Consider the following 24,845-nt stretch of genomic DNA (forward strand, 5'->3'; position numbering starts at 1 on the left):
ATAACAAAATTTAAAAAACCATGGACCATACTCATAACAAAACTAGGTAACAAGGCATCTCCACAATCCCCAAAATACAAGGGAGTGTGATCCACAAAACACCAACAGCCCTAAGACCTACACAGTATTAGTGTCTGTGAATGATAAAGAAGGGGCAAAAGGGCAAGTGATAAACCTGAGAAAAGAAGACCCCCTGATAGACAATAGTGTTCACTTGAGAGCATGGCAGGCCAACTGGAGAAGAGAATCTAAAACTCAGGAGTCCTACACCCTGCACAGTGGGTGAGTAAAATGGGCCCACAGATCTCTAAGTCTAGAGCAGTCTAGTCCCTGAGAACTTTGAAAAGCCCATCAGAGCTCCCGTTCCAGGACAGTATCCTACCCACTAAGGAAAAACTGCTGGAGCAGAATCAAAATCAAGCATAATGAGGACAACAGAGACACAGGAAAACGAAGCCAGAGAAAGCTCAGAAAACAAGCCACCATATTTTTTAATACTACACTAAAACAACAAAGAATTGGGCAGTTACAGTTATTCCTCCTAAAAGTTCACATTAGAAATGTTAAAAATGAGCAACAGAAAAGTATAAGACTCCCCCTTTTAGATTGTTATATTTTAAAAACTTACAATGTCAAATGTAATTAAAAATAATTACAAAAAACATCCTAGAAAAAATGAGAGCACACCAGAAGCTAAAGGTATTATAAAAATGACACAAGTCATGAAAAAGCAATATAAATCACATGTATAGAAATTCAGAAAAGCTTCAGAAATCAGGAAAAAATTTAGAAATAAAAGAAAAAATCGTTTTAGAAATGAAGGCTAAGCTAGAAGGAATGTGAGTGAATCAACAGATAATGCCTTAGGATAAAAAGATAAAAAGAAAAAAAAGTTTTAAATGAAGAAAAGGTTCAAGAGAAAGTGCCAAGTATTGAAGACAGGCAAAGATTTAACTCCCACTGGAGAAAACTTACAAAAAGTTTGAAATCCTAAGTTGAAAGACCATAATGCATACTCAAGGAGAGCAACCACTGCCATGTTCTAGTAAAAGTATTATATTTTAAAGAAAGAAAAAAATCTTCAGCATCTAGATAAAAAAAGCAAGTGACTTATAAGAGAAAAAAAATAAAATTATTATCAGATCTTGACCAAAACACTTTATGCCCCCCCAAAAAAGAAAATGAAGTAACATATTTAAGATACTCAAGGAAAGAGATGTAAGCCAAGGATTTCATATTCAGCAAAAGTGACTTTTAAGCACAAAAGGCACAACCTGCTATCAACCTGTAAAAACTCATCCCAAGCCCTTCCTGCAGCATCTACTAGAGAATGAACTCCAGATCATCAAAATTACTAAAGGTATTGATAACGTAAGGACTGATGGTGAGCATTAAATATAATTATCTGTAGAACTAAGACTCAAATTAAAAAGGAGAAAGTAGCCCTGGCCAGGTGACTCAGTTGGTTGGAGTGTCACCCCACACACCAAGAGATTATGGGTTCGATTCCCACTCAGGGCACATGCCAGGGTTCTGGGCTCGATCCCCAGTAGGGGGCATGTAGGAGGCAGGCAATCAATGATTCTCTCTCATCATTGATGTTTCTATCTCTCTTCCCCTCTCCCTCTCTTCTAAAATCAATAAAAACATATTTTCTAAAAAGGGGACGGACTATAGAGAAAAAAAAGGATATGCAAAAAGAATTAACTCTTTTCAGTAATCATACTGGAAGAGGTAGTAAGACTTTTTTTTATATATATATTTTTTATTGGTTTCAAAGAGAGAGGAAGGGAGAGGGAGAAAGAGAGATCGAAACATCAATTATGAGAGTGTCACTGATCACCTGCCTCCTGCAAGCAATCTGGGCATGTGCCCTGACTAGGAATCAAACCTCGATCTCCTAGATCATAGGTCGATGTTCAACAGCTGAGCCACACCAGCCAGGCAGTATGACCACTTTTATTGACTGCTGTGTATTAGGTGTGGGATAAAACAAATGACTAATTATGAAATATTCTAATTCTATCATCCTATGTCCTTCACAATTAGGATTCTCAATATGGAATTAGGTATAGATAAAACATAAAAGCAAAATCTCTATAGGTCATACAATAAGTAACTGCATGAATTCATAAATGTTTAATATATACAGATAATACATACACACCTAGTTCTGTCAACTGAAAAGGCCTAGGAATTAACCAATCTAAGAACAATGAGTATTCCCAGTTCTCAGATTTTGGTCTTCAAATACCTTTTTATCGCTAGAAGAAACTAGAGCATCAACGAGAAATGGTTGATTCCAGGTCTGGGACAGAAAATATACAAGTTGAGCCAGGAATGTCTTTTTATAAGACAGCAAGGAAGCTAACAGACTTACTAGTGTCATGTCAAAACAACTCAGGAACTTAACCTGAAAAAGTGCTCAGTGGCTAAAAATGGGAGAATCTGAGCACCAATGAGTATAATCATTGCAAAAGAATGAAACCCATAAAATGTTTAAATCTGTACATACATAATGATTTTTTTTTTTTAAATGAAAAACTTAATTGGTCACCTAGTAAATATAAGGGAAAGAACCAAGTATTTATCCTGTCTTTTCTATATGAACTGCAATATTGGGAAACCTAAGAATAGACAAGGGGAGGTGTCTCCTTATAAATTGCACCTAATAAATGAAAAAGAAATGCCAGAATTAGATCAGTAATTTGCAGTGCCCAGTAAAGTACTAGAATCTAGGCACTGAGCATCACAAAAGATACCAGACTCTACCCACTGCCTTCCTTTTAATGAAAGAACACATCACCTGAGTCTTGCTAAAGGGATCAAACCTGAGTCTGATATCAAGCCTCCAGGACAGCTGTCAATTTCCAAAAAATATAGAAGACAGAAATATGCTAAATTGCACTGGGTAAGCAGTGAGCAAAATCTAGATTGCAGGTTACACTACAAGTGGGCTCGAGTTCTTCAACAGATAAATTGTAAGAGAAACAGATGGAAGAGGAATCTATGGATAAATAAAGACTGATAAGACAAATCAAATTTTTTGAAAAGAGTGAAACTAGAGTACCTAAAGACGTACTCTTGAGTGCTAAAACTATGGAGAAATTCAAGAAAGTGGTAACTAAGTCAGGATGTTGATTACTATTCTGAGGAAGAGGTACATGGAGGACCTTTTGAGGGGCTGGCAAATTTCAATCTGTTGACCTGAGTAGTGGTTACCTGGTGTTCCTCTTGCATTAATTTATTGAGCTATATTTGTGTCATTTTCTATATTCTACTTTGTATTTTAAAAGTTTTTAAAAGAAAGACTTGAAGAAATTACAAAATGTTTATAATCATTAGTTCTGGGTGTCTGTATAATATAAAAGTGTTTATTATTCCCTGCATTTTTATTTTTTAAATATGTCAAAATAAAAGAATTTAAGCAGTTCCATCCAGTTATAATTGAACTGGAGGTAAGGAGTTTTACTGTTTGAACTGATTACCTTATGTATGTATTACTTTTATAATAGCAATTTGTACCCACCTATGGAAAGTTTTTCCCGATATCCCAGCCTTTTTAAGAATAAGAAAATATTCTCTCTCCGCATCTAGGACTGGCAAGAAATTAAAGAAAAAGATGGTCTCTCCCTTTTCCACTCCCTTACTACTAAGACTGACCCAAATTATAGAGGTACTCATAGCTTGGGAGGTTGTAGCCAACAATGTAATGGGTCTTCCACCCTCCAAAAAGAGGGAAACGAGGCCGGATTTCCATCTCTACGGAGTCATCCAAAATAAGGAGGTGGCTGGTGGAAACATTGCCAATCTCATCCCGGTAATAAACATCCTGGGCAGCAGCAGGAAGGATAGTCTGCAAGAGAGTGAACATACCTTTTTCAGAGGAAATAATCCTAAATACAGAAAAGACTTTCTGCACCAAAATCTTCATCATAGTACTACTCAATTAAAATAGTTCCCAAACTGTAAACAAGTCTAACTTCCTCCCCAAGGATTTGAAATGTCTAGATACCAAATCTGATTCTCAAAAAGGTCGATAGTCAAATTCTTCAAGTAAATAATAAATAGAATCATAATTACCTTTACGAATACCAAAGACAGAACAAAGGTAAAAACAACCTGAAAGTTATTTTACAGACGGAAACTAAAGATGAAAAAAATTACATCAAATAATTAGGTGACAGGCAGGGTTATAGAAGGGTTTTCTCCGTATGACATTCGTTATTGTAGCTTCCAAATCTGGAAGCATATTTTGATAATCAGGGGGAGAAAATGTAATATATTTTTCATACAGCTTAATTTCGTTATATAAATGAGGGCATTTTTAAAAGATTCTTTCTCTTAGTTCTAACCCTGTCACTCAACCACTTCAACACCAATCAATATCAAACAACTGTCCTTATTAGTTAGCTACTTTCAAAAAGTAAACAAAAGAGCAGATATGATAAAGTCATAGTTTGTACCAATGTCCAAGCTGAACACTCCATACCTTAAAAGAACGAATGGAGGATATACCACTATCTGGCTGTCTCTGGTAATCATAGCGTGAAAAAGGCCCCTTAAGCACTGCCCCTGTGTGCTTCAAGTCCACATTTTCTTCCACAGCAATATTACCCCAGTGAGAGACCTCAATGACTCGGGTCATGCTGGTGATAGTAAGGAAAGGGCTGTTGTTCTCATAATGTACTTTAAAAGTATCCTGCAGAGGAAGGAAACAAGTAGTTCAAAGTTCAAATCAAATTGATTGGAGACTACACATCAGCAACAGAATGGTTAACTTATAATCTATCTAATGTATGCAACATTTTAAAATGGTATTTACTAAGAATTTTAATATATGGAAATAAATATTCATGATGTTATTAATTAGAAAAATAGGATATACAAAATTCTAACATAAGTATCTTTTGTTTTAAAAACAAAACTTCTTATAGCAACTATGTGAGAGAAAAAAACAATTCTAAAATGCAATGCATAAGAATCTCAACAGAGAGGAAGCAGAATTATAGATTATTTCTACTTTCTCCTTATAGTTTTTAATTTTTTTCATTTCTCAATTACAGCTGACTCAATATTACATTAGTTTCAGGTGTACAGCATAAAGGTTAGACACTTATATAACATATGAAGTGATCCCTGTGATAAATCTAGTACTCATCTGACACCATACAAAGTTATTACATTATTAACTATAGTCCCTATGTTGTACTTTACATCCCAGTGATTATTTTGTAACTGCCAATTTGTACCTCTGAATCCCTCCCCCTTTTTCACACAGCCCCCCTCCCACCTTGCAACCATCAGTTTGTTCTCTGCATCTGAGTTTGTTTCTGTTTTGTTCGTTTGTTTTGTTTTTTAGATTCCACATATAAGTAAAATCATATGGTATCTGTTTTTCTTTGACTTATTTCACTCAACATAATACCTTCTAGTTCAATCCATGTTGTCTCAGATGGTAAGATTCACTGTTTCACATGGCCAAGTAATTTATGTACCACATTTCCTTTATCCAATCGTCACTAGATGGACACGTTGGTTGCTTCCATATTTCAGCTATTGTAAATAATGTTGCAATGAACACAAGGATGCAAATATATATTTAAATTAGTGTTTTAGATTTCTTTGGATATATACCCAGAAGTGGGATTAGTGGGTCATATGGCAGCCCTGTTTTTAATTTTTTGAGGAACGTCCATACTGTTTTTTGTAATGGCTGCACCAACTTGCAATCAGGCCAAAAAGCATGGGGGTTTTCTTTTCTCCACACTTTCACCAACATTTACTGTTTGTTGATTTATTGATGCCCATTCTGACAGGTGTGGTTTTAATTTGCATTTCTCTGATGATTAGTGATACTGAGCATCTTTTCCTGTCTACTGGCCAATAGACATATATGCCTCTTTGGAGAAATAGCTGTTCAGGTCTTCTGCCCATTTGTTACAGATTGATTGTTTTTCAGAGGATTAAGTTACACGAGTTCCTTATATATTTTAGATATTAACCCCTTATCAAATGAATCATTGGCAAATATCCTCTCCCATTCAATAGGTTGTCTTTTTGTTTTGTTGACGGTTTCCTTTGCTGTGCAAAAACTTTTTTTTTTAATTTTATTTTTGTTTAAAATATTACAGATGTCCCTTTTTCTCCCCAATGACCCATTCCACCCCGTCCCATCCCTCTCCCCAGTCCCTCTCCCCATCATTTAGTTTGATCTAGTCCCATTTGTTTGTTTCTAATTTTGTTTCCCTTGCCCAAGGAAACATAGCCAAAAAAAATAGTACTAAGAACAATGTCAGAGTTCACTGCCTATTTCTTTCTGGGAGTTTTATGATTTTGAGTCTTATCTTTAGGTCTTTAATCCATTTTGAGTTTATTCTTGTATATGATATAAGAAAGTGGTCTAGTTTCATTTTTTTTGCATGTATCTGTCCAGTTTTCCCAACACCATTTATTAGAGACTATCTTTACCCATTGTACATTCTTGCCTCCTTTGTCCATAGGTTAATTGACCATATAGGCTTGGGTTTATTTCTGGGCTTTCAATTTTGTTCCAATGATCTAGGTGTCTGGTTTTATGCCAGTGGAATGCTGTTGATTACTACAGCCTTGTAGTATAGTTTGATATCAGGTACTTCCAACTTTGTTCTTTCTCAAGATTGCTTTGGCTATTGGGGTCTTTTGTGGTTCCATATACATTTTAGGATTCTTTATTCTAGTTCTGTGAAAAGTGTCATTGGTATTTTGATAGAGACTGTGTTGAACTGATACATTGCTTTAGGTAGTATGAACACTTTGACCATTTTAAAACAGTTCAACCACATTTATGCTTCCATTTAATTTTATCTTCTTCAACTTCTTTCTTCAATGTCTTATAATTCTCTGAGTCCAGGACTTCCAAAACTATATTGCATATAAGTGGGGAAAGCAGACATCCTTGTCTTGTTCCTGATCTTAAGGAAAATGCTTTTAGCTTTTCACCATAGAGTATGACATATGATGTGGGTTTTTCACATATGGCCTTTATTGTGTTGAGGTATGTTCCCTCTATTCACACTTTGCTTAAGGATTTTATAAACGAATGACAGATTTTGTAAAAATGCTTTTTTGTATCTATTGATGTGATATAGTTTTCATCATTGATTCTGTTTATGTGGTGTATAATGTTAACTATTTGTGGATATTTAGCCAATCTTGTATCCCAGAAATGAATCCTATTTGGTCACGGGTATATGACCTTTTTAATGTATTGCTGAATTCAGATTGTTATTATTTTGTTGAAGAGTTTTGCACCTAAGCTCATCAGGGATACTGGCCTATAATTTTCTTTTTTTCTTCCTTCTGTAATGTCTTTACCTGGTTTTGGAATCAGGGTAATGCTGGCCTCATAAAATGAGCCTGGAAGCCTTCCCTCCTCTTAAATTTGTGGAAATAGCTTAAGAAGGATACATAATTCTTCTTTGAATGTTTGGTAAAATTCACCTGTGAAGCCATGTTAAGCCATCCAATACAGGATTTTTTTTGTTTGTTGGGAGTTTTTTGATAATTGATTCAATTTCATTAGTAGTTATCAGTCTATTCAGATTTTCATTTCTTCCTGATTCATTCTTTTGGAAGATAGTATGTTTCTAGGAAAGTATCCATTTCTTCCAGGTTGTCCAATTTGTTGGCATACAATTGTCCATGACATTGTCTTACAATCCTTTGTACTTCTGTGGTGTCAGCTGTCACTTCTTTCACTTCTGATTTTATTTATCTTTTCTTCTTGATGAGTATGGTTAAAGGTTTAGTGTGGGTTTTTTGTTTTGTTTAGTTTTTGGTTTTTTTATCTTTCCAAAGAGCCACTCTTGGTTTCACTGCATTTTATATATTTTTGGAGTCTATTTCGTTTATTTCCACACTGACCTTAATTATTTCCTTCCTTTTACTCCCTTTGGGCTTTGTTTGTTCTTCTTTTTCAGGTTCCTTTTGTTGTTAGATTATTTGAGATTTTTCTTGTTTCTTGAGATCTGCCTCAAATACTGTGAATTTCCCTCACAGAACTGCTTTGGCTGTGTCTCATAGATTATGGTTCATATTTTCATTACCATTTGTCTCAAGGTATCTTCTGATTTCTACCTTAATTATATTGTTAACCCGTTCACTGTTTATTGGCATGTTGTGTAGCCTCTGTGTGTTGGTTTTTTTTTCAGTATTTTTTGTGTGCAATGATTTCCAGTTTCATACCATGAACATGAACCAAACAAGATGCTTGGCATCATTTCAATCTTCTTCAATTTATTAAGACTTGTCGTAGCCGGAGTGGCTCAGCTGGTTGAGAGTCATCCCATGAACAGAAAGGTCACTGGTTTGATTCCTAGTCAGGGCACATGCCCTGGTTGCAGGCTCGATCCCCAATAGGGGGTGCGCAGGAGGCAGCCAATCGATGTTTCTCTCTCTCTCCCTCACCCTTCCTCTCTCTAAAATCAATAAAAACAAGTTTTTAAAAAAAGACTTGTTTTGTACCCTAATATGTGGTCTATCCTGAAAAATGTTCCATGTGAGCTTGAAAAATATGTATATTCTGCTGCTTTGGGATGAAATGTTCAAAATATATCAATTAAATCCATCTGATCTAATATGTCACCTAAGGCCACCATTTCCTTGTTTTCTGTGTGGAAGATCTATCGATTGATGTCAATGGGGTGCTAAAGTCCACTACTATGACTGTATTCCTGTCATCTCTTCCTTTAAATACATCAACATTAGCTTTATATAATTAGGCACTGTTACACTGGGTGCGTAAATGATTTATATCGATCCCTTTATCATTATGAAATGTCCTCCTTTGTCTCTTCTTATCCTTTGTTTTAAAGTCTACTTTGTCTGATATAGGTATTGTTGTCCCAACTTTCTTTTTATTTCTATTTGCATAAAATATTTTCTATCTCTTTCCTTTCAGTCTGCGTGTGTCTTTCCATCTGAAGTGGGTCTCTTGTAGGCAGCATACATATGGGTTGTTTTTTTACCCATTTAGCCATCCTACCCTGTCTTTTGATTGGAGCATATGACCTCTTTACATTTAAAGTATATCGACAGGTATGTAGTTATTGCCATTTTACTATTCATATTTTTTATCCCTTCTGCCCCTCTTCTTCCTCCTATTCTTCAGGAAGTCCCTTTAACATTTCTTATAATACTGGTTTAGTGATGATGAACTCCTTTAGCTTTTCCTTGTATGAGAAGCTCTTTATATGACCTTAATTCTAAATGATAGCTTTGCTGGCTAGAGTAATCTTGGCTTTAGGTCCTTGCTTTTCATCACTTTGAATATTTCTTGCCACTCCCTTCTGGCCTGCAGTTTCTGTTGATAAATCAGCTGACACTCTTATGAGAGCTCCCTTGTATGTAACTAACTGCTTTTCTTTTGCTGCTTTTAAGATTCTCTCCTTGTCTTTACCAATTTAATGGGTGATTTATGATGTGTCTTGGTGTGGGCCTCTTTAGGTTGATTCATCTTATTTGGGGCTATTGGCACTTACTGGCCTTGTATGTCTATTTCCTTTGCCAGGTTAGGAAAGTTTTCTGTTATTATTTCTTCAAATAGTTTTCAATTACTTGCTCTTGTTCGTCTCCTTCCAGTATGCCTATAATGCGGACATTGTTATGCTTAATTTGTCCCAAAGGTCGCTTAAACTATCCTCATTTTTTTTAATCCTCACCCAAGGATATGTTTACTGATTTTAGAGAGAGGGAGATTCAAATATATACACTCCGACCAAGGATCAAACTGGCAACCTAGGTATGTGCCCTGACCAGGAATCGAATTCATGACCTTCTGGTGTACAGGATGACTCTCTAACCAACTTAGCCACACTGGCCAGGGCATATCCTCATTTTTTAAAATTAATTTTAGAGAAAAAGGAAGGAGGAAAGTGACAGAGAAAAATGGATTTGTTGTTCCACTGATTTATGCATTCATTGGTTGATTCTTGTATGTGCCCTGACCAGGCATCGAACCCACAACCTTGTTTTATCAGGAAGACGCTCTAACCAACTGAGCTACCCAGCCAAGACAACGGATCCTTTTTTAAAAATATTTTTATTTTCATTGTTCCAACTGGGTATTTTCCACTACCATGTTTTCCAAGTCACTGATCCCATCCTCTGCTTTGTCTTATCTGCTTTTGATTCCATGTAATGTATTCTTCATTTCTGACTGGTTCTTTTTTATGGTTTCTAATTCCTTGTGTAAGTTCTCACTGAGTTCATCTATTCTTCCCCTAAGTTTACTGAGCATTCTTATAACCAGTGTTTTGAACTCTGTATCTGGTAGATTGTTTGCCTCCATTTCATTTAGTTCTTTTTCTGAAGTTTTGTCTTGTTCTTCTATTTTGGACATGTTTGTCTCATTTTGGCCTCTTCTCTGTGTTTGTTTCCATGACTAAGGTAGATCTGCTACATCCCCCAGTCTTGGAAAGGTGATCTTATGTAGTAGGTGTCCTGTGGATCCCAGTGGTGCAGTCTCCTTGGTCACCTGAACAGGGTGCTCCTGGTACATCCCTTGTGTGAGTGGTATGAGCCCTCCTGCTACAGTTGAGTCTTGATTGTTGTTGGCACATCAGTGAGTGGGACTGACCCTCAAGCAGACTGGCTGTCAGGACTGGCCATGACCGCAATAGACAAGGCTTATGGGGGGAAAACCCCACAGAGTTTTGCTCTACTGGGTATATTACTTCTGGGGCCTCTTGGGAGAGGTTCCAGTGCAGGCCCAGGTCATTCCCTGCCTGTGCCTAGCCTAGGGACACCTGGTAGGAGCTACAAAGTAATCTGAGGTTGGTAGCTGCCTATCCTGGGCTTGGAGATGCCAGGGAGAGGCTATGCTGCAAACCAAGCCACTACTGGTAGCTGGGGTCACTTAGTAAGAGGTATAGGGCATGCTGAGACCAGCTACTGTTTGTTTGCAGTTTATGGATCTTTCAGAGATTTTAAGGAAGTCTGCAGCAGGCCAGCTGCTTGTGAGTAACAGCCACTGAGAGGTTCTGGCCTGTGCCCTTGTTGTATGGGCCAGGTTTTCAGGGAATCACCAGGAGGCAGTGAGTTTGACAGACTCACATTTGGCACCTGCTTGTACCTGCCAACTGGGTGAAGGAGGGATTCAACAAAAGAAAAATGACACCTGCCAGCATTTCTGCCCCAGCCAAAGCTTTCCATCCAGCCCTCACCCTAAAGACAGACAATTCCGTTCCTCTCCATATGTCCCTGGCACTTTTTAAGCTGCTGCCCCTGCACTGGTGTTCAGAATCAGTGAGTCCACCAGCCAATAAGTCCTCGGTCTCACCTGGACAGAATCCCTGATGATTTCCACAGCCAGATGTTGTGGGGAATCCTCTTTCCAGCACTGGTGGTCCAGGCTGAGAAGCCCAGAATGGGGTTGGGAGCCCTTAATCCTCAGAAGGGACCTCAACAGCTCCCCAGTCTTAACCACCTCAAATCTAAACCACCCAAATCTTAACCACCACACATGAGAGACCAGCCCATTTCAAGTCTCAGCCCTTCTCTTACCACTCTCAACGTGGATTCTTCTTTATATCCTTAGTTATTGGTGTTCTGTTCAGTTAGTCTTCAAGTGGTTTAATTTTGATGTGGTTGTGGGAGAAGATGAGCATAGCATTTACCTACTCTCCATCTTGTCTGGAAGTCCCCGTCAATTCTCTACTTATAGTTGTTTTTTTCCAAATTTCTACAATGAACTTTTTAAATTGCTTTTTAAAATAATTTTTACAGTTTTAAAATAAATAAATCTTAAATTGTAAGTAAAGAAAAATTCTGGCAAGATGTGCTTTAAATTATTACAGCAAAGAAAAAAGGGACAGCTGAAGCGAGTGTCCTAATATCTTGATTACCACTGAATCTAAGTGATGGGTGTATGGGAGTCTGTTATACTATTGTCTATACTTTTACATATGCTTGTAATTTTTCATAAAAAAATCTTTTTTAAGCCTTAATTGCTCTCTCTACCTTTAAGGCCCAACCCCTAGGCTCAGCAATGCAGCCAGCTTTACTACTGACAGCAGCAACTTCGACCACACTAGATGGCACACCCCACATTTTCCCATCTGTTTGTTTTTTCAATCTTCACCCAAGGACACATTTGGGGGGGGGAGGCATCAATTGGCTGCCTCCTGTATGCGCCCTGACCAGGGATAAAACCCACAACTTCTCAGTGTACATGACCACACTCCAACCAACTGAGCCACCCAGCCAGGGCTCCCATCCATTTTCTTATCCTCAGGCCTTCAGCCCTCTTATTGCCTCTGCCCAGAATGACTTGATTTCTTCTCTCCCAACTCACACTCCAACTCTCCAAATGCTATCTCCTAATACTTCCTAAACTCACAGCCTCTAAACTCACAGTCTCTGTCTGTACTCCCAAGAGAACAGTGATCCCAGGGAGTCATTCCACAGCGGGTTAAAAAACTGAAGGGTGATCTTGGATTTCCACCCACCCCACACCCCCAACCTTATTAACTAGTAGTCACTCTAGAAGACCTTGACTACAGTAGACAAGGATGGACTAGATTCCATATGAGCCTACCTGACTATAAGCAGGGACATCTCTGAAAGGTCCGTAATCCAAAATGTCCTCAGATCGTGTGGGGTTCCCCAACTTGGTGTAGCTCTCCACATTTCGAGAGGCAAGCTTCACACGCATAGTTTGTGTCTTTGTTGGATAGGGAGAGTAGAAATAATGGTTGCCCTCAAACACCACAAACTGTTTCTCTGATTGAGTGATCTGGGTTGGATATGGCTGAAGCACATGGGTATAGACTGTTTCCAAAATGACTGAAATCTTCATCCCAGGATCGAGAGCAACTGGGAGCTTGACCATGAAGAATCTCCCACTGCAGGAAAAATGAAGCAAGAGAATTAAGGAAATTAAAAACAGCTAGGAATTCAAAGTCACAGCAAAATTTTGTACCCAAGATGAAAGCAGTTATCTTTAAAAGATCACCTTTAACCTCTTAATTAAAACCTTTTAAGATAAATACCTGGATGTTCACCTCAAGGTTGTTTATAATAGTAAAAGAGTGTAAAATAACCTAAATGTCCAACAATAGGATAACAACTAAAAAAAAATTCCAGTAGAGAGCCACACAATGGAATATCGGTAACCACTACAAAAAGACACTTAGATCTATCTATATTAAACACTTCCATGTACAATGTAAATAACAAATCAGTTTACAAAAGATACGGTATGATTCCTTTTAAATATATATATACAGCTTGGCTGGTGTGTCTCAGTGGTTGAGTGTCACCCCATGAACTAGGTCATGGTTCAATTTCCAGTCAGGGCATATGCCTGGGTTGTGGGCTTGATCCCCAGAAGGGGGCATGCAGGAGGCCGCCGACTGATGATTCTTTCTCATCACTGATTATTTCTCTCTCTCTCTGTCTCCCTTCCTCTCTCTGAAATCAATTAAAAAAAATTTTTAAATATATACACATATATATGTGAAGAAAGTATTTTAATAAATGTTCCACACAATGTTTAACGGTAACTGTCTTCAGGGTAGGAGGATAAGCTACATTTTGTTGTTTTTCCCCAATTTGTTTTATAATAAGCTTGTATCACTCTCATAAACAGAAAGAAACAAAACTACTAGCATTTTAAAGAAAAAGAGATGGTCTGGAAACTACTAAAATTCATATAGAGTATTAACTCAAAAAATGAATCTGACTTTATTATGCCAGGAGACCAATTCTTCATAGACCCAGAAGCCGTTAGTGAAAAACTAAAGGCATTTTAACATGCTTCCATGGTATTTAGAGAGTTCTTAAAGGTCTTCATCAGTTCCACCTTTAAACTTCATAACACTACTCTGAAATACCTACTCAAAATATAAAAAGCCCTATACCTTCTCCAAAACAGTCTTAACCAATTCTTGGTCTCAAGTCCCAAATCTGCTTCTCATCCCATTCTCTGTCCTGAGCTCTAAACTCAAATTTTCAAACGTTCGCTATACAACTCCACTGACCACCTCACAGAAAATTCAACATATCCAATATCTAATGTCATTCATGATCCCAATTCCCTCTCTCTATTAATACTGATACCACCTAACCAACTCTAAACTAGAAACGTCAGGCATTTTCTGATGCTTCACACTACCCTATACCCATTACAGAATATTGGGTTTATCCTACCTTAGAATGTCTCTCAAATCCATCCCTTCCAGGTTTTCCGTTGCCTCCTCAATTCAAACCTTTATCTCTTGCCTAGGTTATTGCATTTTGTCCTAATTAATCTCCTAATCTCTAACTCCCTCCAGTCCACCAACATAATATTAATTTTCATGTTAAATATTCCCGACATAATTGAATCTCAATTTGATGATTCAGGAGATATTTCATAACCATTCAGTGCTCCTGGGTCATCATTATGAACATCAAATCTTATTGAAATGTGCAACAGCTAATGAAGGTTTCTGATTGATAGAAGGCTAGACAGACCACACAGAGCTGCGTATACTGATATCTAAGAGGCAGACTTTTTTTTTTCTGTAGCTCTTCTTCTGCTGGACCTAATGGAAGAACATTCTGTGAAGGACCTGGTTTTGTTGGGTAAAATAAAGTCATTACTCATTTACTGAAAAAGATTTACTGAAAACCCAGTGTCAGTTTCTGTGGCAAGAAGAGTAATAAAGACAAATCTATGTAACGTATGCACTCAGAATTAGGAATAAAACAGTCTACTGTTAAAAAAGTTTTTAAATATTCCCAAATAACTAAACGGTAAAGTCCACAACCCTAAAAATAGTATACAAAGCACTCCTTAAACTGACCTCAGCTCTCTTTACACCTTCCTCTGAGTTCCAGCCACTCTGACGGCCCAGTTAACTAAACTTTACACCATGAAATGTCAAACCTCTGTGTCTTTACAATGTCTCTGCCTGGAATGCTCCTTCTCATTGGTTAGCTCTCTCGGTGATTAACTCAAAATTTATTGAGCACTTACTATGTACCAGGTTCCAAGTACACTTTATGTATTTAGTGAATCTTAACCATGATCATATGAGGTAGACATTATTACTTTACTGAGGAGGAAAGTATTCTTCAGCTTCCCAAGGACACACAGCCAATTAGTAGTAACAGAGATAGAAGACCACACTCATAACAACTATGCCATCCTGCCCCTCCAAGATATGTGCTACAGGCCATGAGTCACAGCCAGTAAGCACAGACAGGGTCCTCAAACAGCCACAGAGGGAGAGGAGTCTCTGAAATATTAACAAGGGGAAGAGGGTTTAATAGAAATTTATTTAAGGCTAACTCAGATCTGGCATGTGCAGGGCTGGTGAAGATGCCCATTTTACACATTCTGAGAATACAATAGAAAAATCAAGGTAATCATGTGTTATAATTTGGCTCCTCATATATTTTTGTACATAAAATCAAAGCAACTCAAGGAAGATTACATGTAATAAAAGGAAACTATGAAGATCACACAGAAAACAGGAAATGTTATGTAAGTGGGGGGGGGGGATTAAAAAGTAGGGTCACACAGTAATTGAAACTATGTAAAATATATCTGCAAGTGGGCACAGTCCAGAACAAAAATATATAAGTTGTCATGCTAGGGTTATGGGACTTGTTTAATGTTGCTGTTAAGCTTTATATAAAATAATAAACTTAAATATGATCTCATTTATACCCATATGTAAAATCATACATGTACGAACATATGCATTAAGATAAGAGTTACTGTTGGGTCAGATTCTCATTATTTTTTAAAAATTCAAAATAAATGAGAAAAAGTTTTTAAAATTCTACCAAGCATGGAGGTCCAGTTTAACATTTGCCAAATCACATGGGGACTGACAGTTGTAAGGCACAATTATTTGATGGTCAAGAACCAAATTTTTTGCCTTGGCCAGGGGGCCCAGTTTGCTGGAGTGTAGTCCTGTATACCAAAAGGTTGTGGGTTCAATTCCTAGTCAGGGCACATACCTGGGCTTAAGGTTCGATCCCCATTTGGGGTGCATACAGGAGGCAATGGATCAAAGTTTTTTTCTCACTCTCTCCCCCTTCCTCTCTCTCTAAAATCAATGAAAAAAACATATCCTCGTCCTGGCCAGTGTGGCTCAGTTGGTTGGAATGTCGCCCTGTGCACCACAGGGTCACCAGTTCATTCCCAGTCAGGGCACATACCCAGGTTTGGGGGTTCCCCGGTCAGGGTACATACCTCCTGATCTATGTTTCTTTCTCACATCGATGCTTCTCTCTCTCCCTTTCCCTCCCTCTCTAAAAATCAATAAAAATAAAAGATAAAATATCCTCAGGTGAGGATTAAAAAGAAAAAGAACCAATTTTATTTTTTCCAAATTGTAAGAGAAAGTTCATTTAGAAAGTTATAGAGGTAGTAAGAAGTGAGCCAGATGGGCTGCGTAGGCCAGGAAACAAGTTACAGAAGCAAAAGAAAGGCCCTTGGAGCTTAGGGGAGGGAAAGGCAAAGGTAATGAGCTTGGGGGGAAACAGAGAGGGAAGGGAAAGATACATGTGCTCTGGAGAGGGAGAGCACAAGAACCAATTTTTTTCTCTGTTCCTATGATAAACTCTAACATAAACTAAAGCAGGGTTTTTGACATTTTGGGATAGATAATTCTTTGTTGGGAGCTAAATACATCTCTTCTCCCCACAACATTCATTCAGCAAATATTTCAGTGCCTAATACACGCCATGCAAAATACTGATCATTGAAACTGGGTGAAGGAATATATATGGGTTCTTTATATAATTCATTGTGCTTTTTATACGTATTTGAAAAATATCCTTAATAAAGTGTTTTAATATAAATAATTAGTAAGTGCCAGGGCCCAGGCTGTGCTGAGGTTAAAGCAGAGAACAAGGCCAATCTTAACATTTATAGAGCTCAGTCTACTTCCTTCAAAGAAGCATCACTTTCCATGCCCTGAAATCTTGAAAGTGGGGACTACGGGGTGCTGTCTGCCCCTTCAAAACGGGATAGTAGCCAGCCATTGATGAGAGGATATCTGCTGAGGCAAATAGCTTGGAGTTCACACTGGTTCCCCATCTATTGGTTGGGGATAGATTAGAGAGACCTGGGATGGAAAGTAACTACTTTCCTGTTGTAAAATAAACTGCCACTGTTAGGGGAATCCAATTTCAGCAAGTTATCAGGAAAAAACTCATAAATGGGTCCAAAATATATTACAGCCAGTTGTTTGTTACCACACACTATATTAATTGAAACAGCTCCTAATATACCAGGCACTTCCTAAATAACTCTCCTCGCTTATGATTCTACTAACCCTTATATGATAATCTATAACAAGAAGAGGCAAATATAGATATAGATATTCTGACTACTCATTAGCTTACCTTTTACCCTTAATTTTGGTTTCTCGTACTTCCAAATTGTTCTCTTCCTCATCTTCTCCCTTTACCTATAAAAGGACAAAAAAAGTTATTCTTTTTTATGTCTTTTGCCCTCTAACTTTTTTTTAATATATCTTTATTGATTTCAGAGAGAGGAAGGGAGAGGGAGAGAGAAAAAAAGAAACATCAATTATAAGAGTGTCATTGATTGGCTGCCTCCTGCACGCCTCCCATTGGGGATCAAGACCGAAACCTGGGCATGTGCCCTGACTGGGAACCAAACCTCGATCTCCTGGATCATAGCTCAATGCTCAACCCCTGAGCCATGCCAATGAGGCTAGCCTCTAATTTTTGAGTCAACATTAACCAACAGCCTCAGAATATCCATATTAAAGTATTCAAAACTATCAGAACTTTTTAAAGATTGAATTCTGGTTTCAGTAAAAATTTTTTTTCTTCTGAAACACAAGAACACTGTCAAAGACTTACTTCCGCACTAAATAAGCTTTATAATAAGCTCTATAATATAACATTCTCCTGAATTATCAAATACAAACCTACAAATAAAAATTACACTTCCAAATACACTTCACATTTCCAAATATAAAGGCCTGAAAGATTTCTTTCTGGGCATTTTTCATCTTCATTTACATCAAAATACACATATGCATAGGCAATAAATACTAATATTTATTGTTGTAGAAGTCTCATGCATGACCAAATTGTTTTTATTTGCACAAAAGAAGTTAACAGTAGCAAAAGTCCTTGAGAAGGAGCCAATAGTCACTGCTTGGCACACACCCTTATTCTTATCCTTCTCTGCAGCAGGATGTGTAATCAGGAAAAGGATGTTAATTCCAGCAGGCTGCAGGGTCTTTCTGAGAAAGAGTAGGCATCTCAAATCATGAGACTGTGCAACAGACTGAGCAAATGTATACGCACACCATCAATCTCTTTGCCAACCCAACCTCCACCAAAAGAAAAAAAATATTAAGATAACCTTTTAGCACTGAAGCACTGATTCCCAATAGGGTATACAAAGCTACAATGAGAAAGCAATTTTTAATATTTCAAAAAGCCTAAAGTAATCATACAATTATCCTCAATAAATGCTAATAAAAATAAAATTTCATTCTTTGACTAGAATCTTATCACAATGGGAACACTCTACTATACTCGTGCATATCACTGTCTTAATAAGAGATATTACTTAATAAAAGATTAGAGAGACAAAATATTTTAAATATATCGTCCATACGAGAGGAAAAATATAAGATGGGTTCTCGGTAGTAAGAAGATGAGGAACCAAACAAACAAACCATAAAAGACATTTTTGGGACAATTGGTGCATATGTGCTGTTTATTAGATAAGATTATGTATTACTGTTCATTTGGGCATGGCATGTTAATGATATGGTGGTTGTTATGGACTGAATGTTTGTGTCCTCCCCTCCAATTCATATGGTGAAATCCTAACCCCAAATGTGATAGTATTAGGAAGTGGGGCCTTTGGGGAGGTGATTAGGTCATGGAGAGCCCTCATGAATGGGACTAGCACCTTTATAAAAGAGACCCCAGAGAGTTATTTTGCCCTCTCTTCCATATAAGGAGAAAACTGCCATCAGCAACCCAGAAGAGGGTTCTCACCAGAACCTGACCATGTTAGCACACTGATCTGAGATTTCTACCCTCCAGAACTGTGAGAAATAAATTTCTGGAGGCTCTCTCTATGAAGCATGCCCATGCCCATGCCTTTCCCCACACCCTCTTCTTTCCCTAGGGCATGCTAATTCCCATCCCCCCCAGCACGCCCCAACCTCTCCTCCCACTTATGTTTCTCAAGGTGTATCTATCTCTCCCTGCCCCTATCCCTAAGCTCCAAGGGCCCTTCTTTTGCTGTAACTTGTTTCCTGAATCCATGTCTTCTATGGCTCACTTCTACCTCTGTGACTTTCTAAATAAACCTTCTCTTATAATTTGAGTCTTGGCTCTGAATTCTTCTCAGCCAGAATTCAAGAACTGAGGTTGCTAACCGAGGTCTAACACCTGGTGACATTTTCCACCACTAACAAGAGGATAAGCAAAAACCGTAAGGTGAATTTCTAAACAAAAGCCAAAACTCTCAGATGGCGATATAGGTTCACAAATAAATGGTGCAAAAGGAGTCAATTGCCTCTTTGAAATAAGAACACATTGTCCTGCCCAGCCTGTGGGGCTCAGTGGTTGAGCGACCACGCATGAACCAAGAGGTCACCAGCTCCATCTCCAGTAGGGGGCGCGCAGGAGGCAGCCCATAGATGTTTCTTTCTCATCCATGTTTCTCTCTCTCTGTCTTCCTCCCTCTCTCTAAAATTAAAAGAAAGGTATACATATATATATTTTTTAAAAATTCAAAGATGGCAGCACATATCTAAATGAAGTGTTAATCCATCTTTCCACAAACCTGAGTAGAACTGAGCAAATGCTTATGATGGATAAGATGTGAATAGAAGTCATTTCATAAGTATAACCTCTATAAACAGCTTAATAGGTCCAGATTCAGTCACAAAGTAAGGTGTGCTTAGAAGAAATATGATACCATAATGACTATTCTTCTCTTAATAACTGGGTAATCACTTAATGGATGTTGTCTAATGAAAATAGCAATAAAAAACAAAGCTCTGGCCCTGGCCGGTGTGGCTCAGCTGGCTGGAGCTTCCTCCCATACAGTGAAAGGTCACGGTTTGATTCCCAGGCAGGGCATACACCTAAGTTGCAGGTTTGGTCCTGTCAGGTTCCCTCTGGTCAGGGCCCTTGTGGAGGCAACAAATAGATGTTTCTCTTTCTTTCCCTGTCTCTCTCTAAAATCAATAAACATATCCACATATCCTCAGGTGAGGATTAAAAAAAAAAAAGCAAAGCTCTGTACGTGTATATTCCCAAAGCCAACACTGTCTTTTCCTTGAGTGGTGAAAGTGTTTAGTGAAATACCTGGGATGACACAAGCAAACTTATGAACTTAAGTGTGAATGAGAACCAGAAGGGGAAGGTAGAGAACTGGATGTTACCTTTCTGTATAATTTAAACGGGCTTACATTACTTGTGTGATTTTTAAAACTAACTTAAAGAACAAAATTTTAAAAAGCATTCATCAGCAACCTTAAGTGTGTTACATTAACAATTTCAAACGATTACAAACTTCAACTCGGAACCTACCCCTATTACGTTTCTGGCTGCATTAGATGGTGTCTAGAAAGTTGCACCTAGACCAGACATTAAGGAAATTAAATTTTAACTCATTTATTCGTCTTCCAGTCGGGCTACCGCGTTGTCATGAGAAAATCAAGAGAAAGTTTGGTGCGCACTGGCAGCCTATAAAGACCTCTGCTGAGGCTATGATCTTCGTTTTATTGGGACGAGTAGGATCCTTCGGCCCAAGGACACCTGCGTCGGGCCGCAATAGCCGCGAGCAGCCGCTCAACGGAGAGGTGCGGCCCGCGCCCGAGCAGCCAGCCTTACGCTGACGTGTCCCGCGCCGAGGGGCGTCCCCCAACGCCCGGGGCCCCGCTTTTCCTCAGGGGCGGAGAGGGGCGCGGAGTCGAAGGGCAGACGCCTGGAGCGGCGGAGGCCCACCCCACTCACCTGCACGCCGAGGTGTGCCAGCCGGCCCTCGAGCTCCGGCTCCAAGGCCAGAAGAAAGGAGGTGGCGCGGGACGTGGAGCTGCCGCCTGGGTGCGCCAAGACCAACTCGACCGTCACCTTGGCCAGGTGGCTGCTCAGGTCCACCGTCCGCTTCACGTCCTCGTTGACCAACGGCGGTGCATCGGGAGAGGCGCTGCCCGGCGCTGCGGCCCAGGCCCCGAGCACAAGGACGAGAAGCAGCGGGGAGGTAGGGACCTCCATGACAAGAGCCAAGCTGAGCCGCAGGCCGCGCGCCGGCGCCATCGCCCCGCCTCCGGCCACCGCGCAGCCGCTCATTGGGCCCGGGCTGGCGCCACGAGGTGGCCGCACAGGGGGATGAAGGACCCCGTCTCCAGGGCAACGGGTGGCCCGCCGGCGCCTGATTGCACGGCCCTTCATTTAGCTAATTCTTACGGGCACTGGCCCCTGCCGATCTGCTCGCTCTTACCATTCTTCCCCTGCAATAACCCTGGTCTTTCTGCTCCTTGAGACCGTAAAATTTAGCTCAAACGGAGAAAGTAAAAGCCTAGGCAAAAGTTTAAGCAGAAACAGGGCATCTGCACAGTATCAAGGATTTACCCTAAACTATGTAGTAATTACAAAGGGGAAAATAATAAATTTACATTGGAGAATCCTGGAAGACACCCCATTTAACCAAGTAATCAAGGTTAACATCGCCAATTATAAGACATAGTGTTATCTATAGCCACTATCTTATACACCCAGAAGGGCACCTCACTTCTGAGGTATTGCCACGGAATTGCTGAAAATGCATAACCTCAATGCAACCATAAAGAACATCAGACAAACCAAAAGCACCTTGACTTTATTCAGTGAGACCCATTTCAGACTTCTGTCCTTGAGAATTGTAGACATAATAAATTCATATTGTTTTAAGCCATTAAGTCTGTGGCAATTTGTTGCAACAATAAGCAAGTAATAGGTAGGCCCTCTGAGGGCAGGGAGGATTGTTCATCCCACAATCTCAGTGTGTAGTAAGAGGTGGTCGACAAACAATTATTGAAGGAATAAATGAGCTTTATATATATATATATATATATATATATATGTGTGTGTGTGTGTGTGTGTATATTTTATATATATATGTATATTTTATATATATATATATATATACACACATTTTTTTTTTTTTCCCACCCTCACCTGAGGATATTTTTTCCATTGCTTTTCAGAGAGAGTGGAAGGGGAAGAGAGAGAGAGACATCAATATGAGAGAGAGAGGTTGGACCAAGGATCATATTTGAGAGCCAGCTTCCAGGCTCTGGTGTGGGAAAGGAGTTAAGAAGGGGACAGTTCAGAAATTGCCTGTGTGTAGGGGACAAATTAAGGTTTAATAACATGAATACCTCCTATATACAGGCAAGAGACCCAGGAAAACTGAGTAGCCAAGATAGCTGAAGCTACCACCTTAAATACCATCTTCAGCTGAAAGCAAAAGATGTTGAGCCCAGCTGGGCATGGCTCAGTGGCTGAGCATCGACCTAGGACCCAGGAGATCGCAGTTTGATTCCCGGTCAGGGCACATGCAGGGTTTCGGGCTCAATCCCCAGACGGGCATGCAGGAAGCAACTGATCAATGAGGACTCTCTCATCATTGATGTTTCTATCTCCATCTCTCTCCCTCTCCCATTCTCTCTCTGAAATCAATAAAGACATATTTTTTTTAAAAAATCTTCAAACAAAAAAATGAGAGACACATCAATCGGTCACCTTCTGCACGCCTGCAACTGAAGCATGTGCGCTTGGCTGGAATTGACCCTGGGACCCTCCAGTCCGAGGGCTGACACTCTAACCACTGAGCCAAACCAGCTAGGGCTAAATGAGCTTTTCATTATAAATACTACCCCATTTTATGGATGAGTAAATTCACATATCCAAGCCAGTAAATGTGAGATTGTTTGGAAACCTGGACTAACTCCAAAATGTAGCTCTTTCCACGACTACAGACTATTGAATAAAATCCCAGGTTTCCACACACAAAAGGAAGCATTAGGGATCCCAATCTAATCCTTATTTCCCAGATATGAGATACAGATCCAGAGAGGGTAACTTACCCAAAGTCACATGGCTATGTAAGAGCAAAATGGACTAGAAACCTGATCTCCCTGACAAGGAAAGAATAGATAATGTTAAACCCCTTAACATTATCATCATTAAAATACAATACAGGGCCCTGGCCAGGTTGCTCAGTTGGTTGGAGTATTGTCCTGTCCTGTACACCCAAAGGTTGCAGATTCAATTCCTGGTCAGGGCACATACCTAGGTTTCAGGTTCAGTCCCTGGTCAGGCTGCATATAGAAGGCAACTGATCCATTTTTCTGATCCATCTTTCTCACATCGATGTTCCTCTCCCTCTCCCTCTTTCTCTCTCTCTCTCCCTCTCTCTCTTTCTCTTTCTCTCTCCCCCTCCCTCTTCCTCTCTCCTCCTTCCCCTCACTCTAAAATCAATAAACATCCTCACATGAGGATTTTTTTTAAAAGCAATACAGGGAAGCTGTTTTGACAGTGGTCAGTTGCAAATCTAGGGAGATCCACCAAGTCCCAAAGGAATGAACCCATTTGATTTTTTCCACCAAGTGACAATTATACAGCAAAGGTATCCCTGAATTATCCTGGAGTTTCAGAACTTTCATTTCCCCTGAATAATTTCTGCCTCATTCACAGTCTCACAGCATCTATCTATCTATCTATCTATCTATCTATCTATCTATCTATCTATCTATCATCTATCTATCTATCTATCTATCTATCTATCTATCTATCATCTATCTCTCTCTCTCTCCCTCTCTATCACTCTCTCTCAAGACTGGGGCCCAGTTCATGAGATAGTGTTTCCATTCCAGGAGAGGCAAGACAAGAGGAATTTGGGTTATTTCCCCACCTCTCATCCATTAACTGTTCAACTCTTAGACGAAGGATGTCATTCAGAGAGAAGTTTTTCTACTGTCCCCTTCTCTGGCTCCAGAGTCCTGGCTCAGAGATTCTGCTTAAGTGGAGAAGCAGGCAGTAAAACAGATAGTTCCTAATTTCTTTCCAAAGGAAATAACTTTATTTGCCTCAGAGTATGGAGAAATACAAGCCTAAGAGCACCCCAAAGAACAATGGAGGTTGTGATGAAAGGCAAAAGTGTAGGCCAGCAGTTTTCAGGAGAGAACAGGGAATAAGACAGCTGAGAGAAGCCTCCCTAGGATTGGAACAAATGCCAAATAATGGCTTCACAAACTGTTCCTTCAAAGGAGCCACATTTGATTGGATTAGTTTGTAGAGCAATTTATGTCCCAGGGCATTGTTGAAAACAATTGAGCAATCATATGCAATTAGTGGACTTTAACAACGTGGTATAGTCAGGGGAAAAGATGAAGAGAGCCCTTACCAAAATCATTGTCATCCCAAAGTAACCGGGTAAACCCAGAGTTTCACCTCCCTGCAACATTGTGAAAGAAAACATAGACTTCATTAAAAGAATTCAGCCAGTGGACTTTCAGTGAAGATGACAGCATAGGTAAACACATTACTCAAATCCTCTCACAATCACATCAAAAATACACAGAACCACCATCATTCAGAACCCCCTGAAATATAGCTGAAAGGAAGTCCTAAAACTAGGGATTTAAAGAAGAAGCCACATAGAGACTGGTGGGAGGGCAGAGACACAGAACAGGCTGATCCTACACCCATGTGTAGTGGTTTAAAATCAAGAGGGCTGTCTTCACTGCGGAGATCCCACCTGATCCCTGTAGTCCAGGATTCCAGCCCCACACCAAACCCGATAGCCCAGGATT

General features: G+C 39.3%; 1 protein-coding gene across 1 annotated transcript in view; it reads right to left on the bottom strand.

Moving 5' to 3' along the window:
- The window catches only part of RPN1 (ribophorin I), a 28,972-nt gene extending 7,639 nt beyond the window's left edge, over nucleotides 1-21,333 (bottom strand). The window contains exons 1-5 of the mRNA XM_081148501.1: nucleotides 21,004-21,333; nucleotides 17,386-17,450; nucleotides 12,578-12,884; nucleotides 4,493-4,702; nucleotides 3,664-3,856 (exon numbers count right to left, since the gene is read on the bottom strand). Coding sequence (XP_081004627.1) covers nucleotides 3,664-3,856; nucleotides 4,493-4,702; nucleotides 12,578-12,884; nucleotides 17,386-17,450; nucleotides 21,004-21,306 — 1,078 coding nt within the window. The 5' untranslated portion in view covers nucleotides 21,307-21,333. The remainder of the gene's footprint in view (nucleotides 1-3,663; nucleotides 3,857-4,492; nucleotides 4,703-12,577; nucleotides 12,885-17,385; nucleotides 17,451-21,003) is intronic.
- Between the last annotated feature and the right edge of the window lie 3,512 nt (nucleotides 21,334-24,845).

This window comes from Miniopterus schreibersii (genome assembly GCF_964146895.1).
Source record: "Miniopterus schreibersii genome assembly, chromosome: 10".
NCBI lineage: Eukaryota > Metazoa > Chordata > Mammalia > Chiroptera > Miniopteridae > Miniopterus > Miniopterus schreibersii.